The sequence below is a fragment of the Pteropus vampyrus genome, unplaced genomic scaffold, assembly GCF_000151845.1.
Source record: "Pteropus vampyrus isolate Shadow unplaced genomic scaffold, Pvam_2.0 Scaffold12, whole genome shotgun sequence".
Lineage (NCBI taxonomy): Eukaryota > Metazoa > Chordata > Mammalia > Chiroptera > Pteropodidae > Pteropus > Pteropus vampyrus.
In genome coordinates, this window is record NW_011888793.1 from 852,146 (window position 1) to 862,657 (window position 10,512).

Consider the following 10,512-nt stretch of genomic DNA (forward strand, 5'->3'; position numbering starts at 1 on the left):
TAACAACCATCAAAGAGCTTCACAATTTGGCCCCTGGACAACCTCAGCTCATTTATACTAATCGGGATATCCAATCTTAATCAAAAAGTCAATGCATCCTTTCTTTCCCACAGGAGATATGATATTCTGCCTTTCCCCAAAATGGCAGTATTTCATATTAAAGATAAGGCCCTCAGCATTCCCTCAGTATTCTCACCTTAAAAAAAAAAATGCAAACATTTTATTACATCTATCTCTAGAATGTCCTCAAAGCATACAATTTTGTTTTACTAGGAAGGGACTTCATAATATCTTGCCTAGCAGGAAAAGAAAATATTGAAAAAAACTCAGAAAATTTCAGTTCTTATCACAGCCCTGTCTTTAAAATGTTGAACATAAGTCACATATAACTTGGGATTTAATTTCATCATCTGCAAAAGGAAGGAGTTGGATTAAATGGTCTAGAAGAATCTACAATTCTAACCACGTTCTCCCTTATGACATCTCTCTAAACTGGCCTAGAAAAGTTAAGCTTAAGAGTGATTTCTTTTTTCGTTTGCATTACCATTTTCAAATATTTCTTTTCCTCACCATATAAACTGCTATAGATCAGATAGGCTACTATAGGTTATGTGTAATTTCATTCTTCTTGCTTTTCTCTATTTTGTGGGGATAAAGAATTCCCACAGAGGAAGGCCTGTTGAGGAATCTCAATACAAACTGATCTATATACCTTGCAACTACCTCTAGTTGTAAATACATTTTTATCAAGTTTGAAAAGAGACGACAAGTAAAAATTTTTTCCAGATCTTTTTTTCCCATTACCTGCATTTCAATATACCGAAGGTCCGATTTTTTCTTCTGTAAATCTTCCAATAATTGTTGGTCTAAAGTTACATCTGGTTCATTCTCTTGCAAGAGATACTCAGAATCCCGGTCAATATATTTGTCTCTAATTCTAAACGGCCTCTTTTCTTGATTTATTGATTTCTTTTCCTGGTTCTCAAATTTCTTTTCTCGACTTGATTTGTTCTCAGCAGGAGCTTCAGTACCATATCTATTTAGGCAAAATTAAAAAAAAAAAAAAATGATAAAGGGTTAAATGAAGAACCACTCTATCCCTGAAACAATACGTTGTTTAATCATTTCAATATTAAGAGATTTTATTCTTTTCTCTTAGTAGTCATGAAAATTCTCAGATTCCTATAATGAATTAAATATTCCTTCCTACAAATAGATAATGCCAGGTAAACTATTCTTTATGGTAGTTAAGAAAAAATCCATGAATAGGCATTCCTCCATTGTAATGACTTAGTGTTTTTCTTTTCTTGAGCCTTGTTTTATTTCATAACTTCATTTTCTCCTGCCACCCTTTCTGAGCTATAAATGGGATGCTACATTACACAGTCCCAGAAAAACTTCTACTAATTTTTTCTCTAAATGATGCAGTTCCTTTGATTTTCCTAAAACACCAGCAATTTTAACTTCTTGCAGATCTCCCTGATATGAGAAATTTGGAAATCCAAAGATGATGGGTAGGAAGAACAATAAATAGCAACTTAATAAATCTCAAATGTAGATAGATTATTCCTACCATACAGCTTTCCTGGGGGAATGAATATGCCATCTAGGTTTTTTTTGTTTTTTTTTTTAACTCTTCACCGAATCTGCTCATTCCACATTTAAAAAAAATAAAAAATCATCTCAAGGCTAAATTTCACTTATTGAAGAGTCTAAAGATGTTATCTGTATTAGCATTTTTTTTCTAGCCAATGCTATGACAGGAGTATCACTCTTTGCAGGTATTTTAAAAGAATACTTTTTGTTTTACCCATGATCTTCAGGAGCAAACCAGGATATCTGTGCTTCCGAATCTTTATCATTCTTAGCTTGGACAGAATGTAGTAGCTGCACAATTTGTTCTTCTCGGTGTTCATCCATGTGTACGACAGCCCTCTATTTTGTGCAAAGAAAAAGTATCCTTAGCAACATGAGAAAGCATCCGCAAAATTATTTGATAAAAAAAGGCAAAGTAATGTATGTTCAACGAACATACATAAAAGTAAAGTTACCCCATACTTGTGCTCTTGCCCAGTTCCACATCCTAGACCCAATTAAGATTTTTCTGTATACTCTTCTAGAGTATTTTCTACTGCATATGTATAAAATTAGCACTAATATAAACAGCAAAAAAAAGCATATTTATGTCCCTTACTAAAACTTTGGTTCCTTACCCTCTACCCTTAGATATTATTATGATTTTTTCTCTATCTTAAAGTTTCAAAGATATCCACAATTAAAGTTAATAAAACCCAAATGTTCTGTTAAAAAACGTTAAAAACTGGAAATACTATACTGGTTGCAGTGAGCAGTTTAAGAGCATTTTAAAGCTCTTACACTAAAAAGAGAAATAAATTGAGAAGAAGGCTGAGCTCAGAGAAAATAAAATGATAAGCACTCATGAAGATGATCCAATGTGGCAAATGATGCAGCTGCCTCATAGGATGAGAATTAAAAAAACACACCAGAGAAAATATGAGTTACATTGTTTACTGGGATTGAATACATGGAAGAGAAGTTATGAGTTATAATGTACAGTGTTAAGAACTTTTAAAAATTGTTCTTTTGTAATTAGAAATTATAATTAGTTGAATTTTAAGTAAACCCAGTAGTTAAAAGAGTGGGTAGTTTTTTTCTTTAAGTGTACAGACAGAATGGCCAAGGTATAAAATGAAAAAAGCCAATAGAAAATATGTGCAGAAGGATCTGGTTTTCATCACTATTCATTTTAAAAAAGGTTATTCACTTCACATTCCACACTTTTTGCAGTATTTCTTCCCAAATATATTTCTGGCACATGGTAGGTGCTCCAGAGAAGTCTGTCAAATGAATGGATAAATGGTTCAAACTATCTTTTACAATGACATTTGTGTTAAAACCATTTTTCTCTTTAAGAAAATAAATACACTGCACAAAAAGAATACAATGAGATCTTTGGGGAATTCCAGAAGACTTGTGCTACTAACTGATTAAAGGGTTTACTACAAGCATAATTATGTTCATACAATTAAAAAGTCCAATACAGCAAAACTCAGGCTAATAGAAAAGTCTCAGGAAATGTTCAACTGCGGCAACACCTAATCACTGAAAGACAGACACTATAAGGCCTTAAATTTTGTTTGTTTTTCTTAAATGCAGAGCATAGAAATCTTTCAAAGACAGTTTATATATTAGGCTAATGTATCTTTTTCTTCATAGTATAGGGTATGTCTTCTCCAATAGGACTGGAAGTTAGCACCTGGTTTCTCCTGGACTCTGTGCCCTATGTATCTTTTACCTTTGCTATTTTTAATCCGAAATAATTTGCTGTAAAAACCAAAATCAAAAAACCATCCTGTGAGTACACCAGCTTTTCAGTTTTGTGATTCCCCCTAGTGAATCATGTAGCCTGAGAGTGGTCTTGGGGAACCCTGACATAGAGGATCATTATTAGGACATTTTTGCCCTGCGTTTTAAATTGTTATGTCTTTGGCACATACTAACATTTACTGCTATGTTTCTACATGTGATGGTTATTGATTACCATGTTTCTTCTTGGCAATTAGAAATATAAGAATCTACAGCAATACTCTGATTAAAGACTACTATGGGAAGGAAGCCCCAAGACATAAAGTCATTCTCAAGCAAAGCTTCTTTAATTTTTATACTCTTTCCAACTACCTCAAGGGCTCAAAGCCATTGTTTCTTTCATTCACTTTCAAAATGGCAAAGAGGTTAAGCAGTATTTACCAAAAGAATGATTTCCTTCCAACTGAAACTCATTCACATTAAAGCATTTCTTCAACTAGAATTTAACATTTTGAAGCTCTGCCTCTAGTAGGCTGCATCCCTTCTAACTTTCTTCCGGTTCCATCATCCTTCATTTTACCTCACCTCTTGTATGAAAAAATCTCAGACACACATTTTCTATTTCATGACTATTTTATGTGCATTTTTAAAATTACCTCCCCCACCTTTTAGACATCCTCAAGTATTCTTTCTGCTTCTAGTCATAGATCCCTAGCAAAGGAGACCCTCAATGATGTCCAGCAAATCGTCTACGTCTATCTAATCAGCTGCTAATTATCTGCAACTATTTCAAATTTTCTCCATTCTGACACACGAATATCATCTTCCTGTTTACCCTGTTTCCACACCCAGTGTTTACAAAGAAAACAAAAATCAAAGGAAAAATCCTCAGTCGTTTGCCACCAAACCTAAACCCACCTGTATTAGAACCCCAAATCCTTTGCTCTTTTCCTTCCTATTAAAAGGAAGAGGAGTCCATTGTCCTGCTTAAGGTTAATTCCTCCATCTGAACCCCGCAGCTCCAAATTTCACCTCCTCGAGACTATGTCCTTCTATTGAGATTTATCTTCCTTTTGTAAATCAATCAATCTCAACCTCAATCTCTCTCTCTCTCTCTAGTAGTCATGAGACTGTTGATCAATATTCTGGTTTGCTTCTTTCTAGAAATAAATAATAAAACAGCATTTTCCACCCCTGAGTTAAGCATGGCCATAGCTTACTGGTCAGAGAAATGTGAATAGGCAGTTTCTAAGAATCAGGGGAAATTTACAGTGTTTCTTCCCAGCTGCCACCAAAACCAGATAAAATCTAGATGGGTGGAGGCTGAGAGCCTCGTTCTCATGATGAGACCACTCAACTGAACTGCTGTGATAAAGTAATTTGAGTAGAAAAACAAAACTTTGTTGTTATAAGCCATTAAGATTCTGGTGCTATTTCCTCATGCAGCATAATTTAGTCTACTATGATAGACTTTTCCTCTCCACTGGCAACTTTCCATCATCAGTACATGAACACTGTCAAGTTTCCTTCACTTTTAAAAGAACAAAAACAAAAAAATCCTCTTGAATTCTCCCATCCCTATCAGCTATTGCCTGATTTTTCTTCTTCCTCTTCACAGTAAAACTGCTTGAAAGAGCTCCATTTCTCCACCTCTCTTTCACTAGCCACCCCACCAAAATCTGGTTTTTATTTCCACCACTCATCCCATAGGGCTCTCATCAAGGTTACCAATGACACTGGTGCTAAATCCAAATAAACATTTTGAGCCCTCACCTTGACATGTGTGCAGTGTTTGCCACTACTGATTACTTTCTCTTTTTTATACACTCTTTTATCCATTAAACAATATTCCTGGATTCCAAAACAACACTTATTTCATTTTCCTTCTCTCTGGCTGCTCCTTCCTACATTCTTTGGCAAGCTTCTCTTCCTCTGCCTGTCCCTTAAATTTTCTTGTTCTATATTGTACACAGCAGCCTGAGTGATCTGTAAACCAGCAGCACTGACATCATCTGGGAGCCTATTAGAAAAGTTGAATCTCTGACCCCAGCCTAGTTCTACATTCTAACGCCAGGTGATTCCTATGTATATTCAACTTTGAGAAGCAACAGTCTACAGAATTCGGGCCTGCACCCACTGCTAACTGTCCAAGAACTATCCATAAGCCCACAAACTGCCAAATGTTCACCTGCAGACTAGATTTCTCTAGGCATCAGATCCACACATAGCGTTCTACCTCCATGAAATCACCGCTTCTATGCCCTATGACAATATCAAACTCAGTGTCGTTCAGCTGAGTCCATCATCTTTCTCTATCAAGTCTGTTCCTTATAGTTTTAAGTGTCACTTCCCCTTCCAGATAAAATCACTTTGAATCTACCTCCTAAATCATTTTAATCTGTACACTACCCCCTTTTCTCCACTGTTGATGTCCTAATTTAAGCCATCATTTCTCATCTTAATTACTGCAAAGACTACTTAACCCTGTCCCAGGGTTGCCTCGTTTTAATAAATTCTCTATACTGCTACCACAGTGCATTTAAACACAAACCCACTCATATTTTTCCTTTTTTTCCTTCCCTTTTTTTTTTTGTTTTTGCTTAAAATGCTTTAATAGTTTGTTGGAGTCCTTAGGGAAATGTCAATTAATTTCAAAGCCCTGATTATTTTTCTAACCCAAGGCTTTTCATATTGCTGTTTATAAAAGTAAAGGATCATGACCAGTATTAATAAAAAAGAGCAGAAAGTACAAACGACAACAAGAACCAGGATAATGTACAGGTAACTAAGTATCACTTTATAAAACGTTTTGTTCAGTTATATGTATGTGTGTACTAGGTTACAGTTTAAAATATAGTTCTTTTTGTGGGAAGAGGTCAGCAAGTTTGAAAGTCACTGCTCTAACCTCATCTCACCACACACATCCACGCTCTTACTCTTTCAGCTTCCTGAACGAGTTCTCCCTGGCATCTAAGTTGTGGCACATGCTGCTGCCTCTGCCTGAAAATCTCTTTCCAAACCCCCAAATCTCAAACATATACACACTTTGCTAGCTTTCAAGTTTCAGCTTAAGGGTTATTTCTGGAAAATCTTCCAGAATCATCCTAATTTGAGTTGAATGATGACCCACACTCTCCTTATAATACTTAACATTGCATTCTAACTTCTCTAGCTCCTAATACACCACAATCTCTGTAAGGTGGGAACTTTATCTTCTTAACACAGTACCTAAGATACTATCTCGAACATATTGGATCCTCAATAAATATTTGTGTAAGAGAGCAGCATTAGAACACATTCACTTTGTAAAAACAGAGATTATGAAAGAAGTAAAAATTATGGAAATTCTGACTAGGAAGCAATCACATAGAGCTGAAGGTAGTCAAAGAAAGAGGTAGAATGAGCCAATTATTTTTAAATGCTCATATTTAGATAGAGAAAATGGAAAGACATTTTAGAGAGCAGAATGGTATAAGAACTACAATAAAAAGCAAAAAGTATGTTTACAAAAGCCATAATTACATCATATTGGGGACATTAGCACAGAAAGATGAACACATAGAGGGAAATCATTTACGTTGAAGCTAGATTATCAAGATTCCTGGAAAATACGTTAGGATGCCACTGAAATGTATTACACTGACACAGAAGTGACACAGAAGTGATCCGGCTTCTAATTTCAAATTGTGAGTTAGAGAATGAGATGATCTAATATTTTAAAAGATCACCAGGAGTGGCTCCTCAAAAAACAACTGGTGGAAGCTAGAAGACCAATTAGGAGGCCAGGACAGAAAACAAAATAGTGGCTTGACCTATGGTAATTGCTGTGGAGATAAGTGATTTGGGATATATTAAGAAGGCAGAACAGACGGATTTACGGAAATGAAAACGAAGACTCAGATAAATCTCATTTTGGCCTTGGCAAGTGAATAAATAAATGGTTGTGATATTTACTAAAATGGAAATGGTTTGGAGAGAGGTTGGAAATCAGGAGTAATATTCATAATGATCCAGCGCACAACTATGCTCAGGTGGAAATAGTAACAAACGATTATGCTGATTTAACTTTCCATTTGTTAGGTCTTACTTTTCCCAACTAGACTGTAACCTCCTTGAATATAGTTCTTCAGATCTCCACAGTTCTTAGAAAGTTATTGAGCACACTCTTATAGTAATCACTCAATTATCTTTCAATTTCAAGATGACTTAGGTGTGTTTCCCTTAATTACAAAAAAGTTGGCTCAATGAACGAGTTAATTTTAGCTGTCAAAGAAATATGTTTTGTCTTAATGAAGAGGGTGTCATAAGTTGTAAAGATAAATGGATAATGCCCAAAATCATTTCAATGAAAATGACAGGGATAAAAGAAAAATAAAGAATGATTTAAAAATAGAAGCTTAAATGATGACTTAATTACTCTGTATATAATATAAAGGGTGTTTTTAAAGAATCACTAAAACCTGTTCTAAGGCTTATATTTAAAAAGTTTCTGTTTATTCATTTTTTAAATTAGAATAGGCCACTCAAGAAACTTCAATGTTTCCTTTACTACAAATCTTCAAGAAACAAATGAAATGTACAATCATCAACCATAAGGGAGTAAAACAAAATCTCTTGAAATTTCTTCTACTTTCTTCTAGAATTCTAAGTGTTTTTTCTCAAAGAGGAGCTGCTAAGTTGAAATCTCCCCAACCCAACATGAAAACAAGAAGCCTGGGTTTGTGGCTGTTTTATTACCAAAAATGAAAGCTAGACTATCCTGAATGATCTACATTCAAAATAGTGCTTGGCAGCTTTTGTTCCCCGCAAACCTTTATCTAATGTAGCAGACAGCTATTTTAGAGTTCATCGGGCAAAAATCTTAGATGACCATAATTATTCTAAGCGAAGATGCGGGCGGCCAGAGATACTATGACAGTGACGCCCCAATAAAGTTAATTTCAGTTGGAATCCGAAATTTGCACTTCTATTGTCCACAGTTCTCACGTCCTTTAGGCAAAGTAAATACTAAACCCACAAAAATCCAGACTGCTTCAGGTCAGATGCACACGGCTAACGTTATGCCATATAACATTCACTACCGGAAGCTTTAGCATAATCTTTGCAGTTCACATTGCTCATCACAAAGCGCATCTACCAGATAAGGAATAAAGTTAAGAAACAAAAAAAGCAAAGAAAAAGTTAGGGGCAGCGGCGAAAGATAAAAGGAAACATGTCCTGCCGCGTGCCGTTCCACTCTCGAGTCTCAGATTACCTCCTGCCTCTCGGCTTCCTTGTTCTTCTGCCCCTGTTTCTTCGCGTACCACAAGCCGATATCGCGGCCTTTCAGATGCCCGGGATGTCGGCCCCGGCCGCCTCGACCACCCCCGCCGCCGCCGCCGCCTCCGGAGCTTCTGTTCCCTCCATGGCCCCCTCCGTGGCTCCCCCCATAGCCTCCGCCGGAACCACGGGGCCCACCATCGCGGCCCCAGTTCTGATGGTAGTCAGAGCTCATTGTCCCAGCGGACTACTAAGCGTGAGAAGGTGCAACCGCTGCAAATGGCGACAAGGCCCGGAAGCGGGTGCACGTCCACTTCCACTTGGCTTCCGGCGCCCAGCGCGGGAGGGAGGGCCCTTGAGCGTCATAAGCAACCATTTCCGGTGACTTCACGGGCGCACAGACGCGGTGGTCCGGCGGCTGCCCTTGTGTAGTCCAATTTGAGGTTCCCTCAGTCGTTTACCTGTGTGCATCTGGAGAGAGAGCGAGCTAAGTCTCGTAGGTTTTCTTTCCCTACGCCCAACATGTAAGGAAATGGATTTTACTTTCTTATTCCTCGTGGTAAACTTTGGAGTTTGCGTCCAATTAGGCCCTGAATAGTAAACATCTATTGACAAAAAAAACAAAAAACAAAAAACAAAAAACTGTGGGACGATGCATTCTCTCCTAAAAGTACCTAAAGAAGTGAAATGAGTTCGTTGCATCCCTTTTCCCCCCTAGTGCTACGTCTTGGAAACAACCTGGCACCTGTTTCACATATTAAGTATAAAAATGTACCTGCCTCTATTAAAGAATTATCATTATTTACTACCTTTATCCAACAGCATAGGATGAGCATGTCTACCCAAATTCAGTGCAGAGCAGTTAGGCAAGTTAAATAAAACCAGTTGAAGATTAGTATGTTCATATAAAATCATCTATTGTTGGTTGATCAGGCCAATGAATGTCTAGCACAAGCAGTTCTTTAATAATCAATGGACTGGGTCACACAGTGTTCGTTGTTCACCAGGGGATATCCAGTTTATTTACACATTTAACTGATTTAAAGGTGTTGGGGATACTCAATAAGACAGGTAGGGCATCAACTTTCATTTACTTGTAGTCTTGAGGAGAAGGTAAAGACTAAAGAAATCAGTGTGCAGTGAGTTAAGAAAGGAAAAGGCTGCATACGGTGAAAGGGTCCAGAATACTACCTGTGCCATAAAAGATATTTTGAGCAGAGACATTTTATTTCCTGAAATTGCTTATCTGCCTAAAAGCAGAGCCTCCCAAAAGAGCTCAATTGTCATAAATCCCCTCCCTAGAGGGTTAGAACCAGGGAAGACTGACTTACCAGTGGAAACTAGGAATCAGCGCCACACCTAAACAGACATTGTCACAAAACTATCATCTCTTCCATCTAGTCTCATTAGAGCTCATTTATCTTTCCTAAAAGTCCTTTGTTTTCCTATAAACACCTTTCCCTCTGTTTAATGGCATATAAGTCCCAGGTTCTAACTGTCTTCTCAGTTACATTTTTCTGTGAACTCCCTTAGGTGTGTGACTAAATCTGTCATTTCTCTTGGTTATCTGTCTTTTGTCAGTTTAATTTGCAGGCCCCAGGAACTAAACCTAGGAGAGAGTAGAGGAAAAGTTTTTCCTTCCCAACAGCCATGAGGTGTTACAGCAAAAAAAAAAAAAAAATATGATTTTGGAGTCAGGTAAGTCATTTCTAAGAATGAGACGAGTAGACTTTAGCCAGACTAATGGAGAAGGGAGAGAATATTACAGATGGGAGGAACAGTGTGTGTGAAGAGAGATGCTAAAACATTGGAGAGAGAGAAAACTCTACGTTGAAACTCAGACTATTGGAGAAGGGCAAAGAGGTAAAAAGTAGCCAGATCTGGAGGACCTTATATGCCACATAAAGATCAAGAGTTCACTTTAAG

General features: G+C 37.1%; 1 protein-coding gene across 1 annotated transcript in view; it reads right to left on the reverse strand.

Annotated features, from left to right (window-relative positions):
• DHX36 (DEAH-box helicase 36) overlaps positions 1–8,898 on the reverse strand; it is a 51,675-nt gene extending 42,777 nt beyond the window's left edge. The window contains exons 1-3 of the mRNA XM_023524013.1: positions 8,582–8,898; positions 1,811–1,935; positions 805–1,036 (exon numbers count right to left, since the gene is read on the reverse strand). Coding sequence (XP_023379781.1) covers positions 805–1,036; positions 1,811–1,935; positions 8,582–8,821 — 597 coding nt within the window. The 5' untranslated portion in view covers positions 8,822–8,898. The remainder of the gene's footprint in view (positions 1–804; positions 1,037–1,810; positions 1,936–8,581) is intronic.
• Between the last annotated feature and the right edge of the window lie 1,614 nt (positions 8,899–10,512).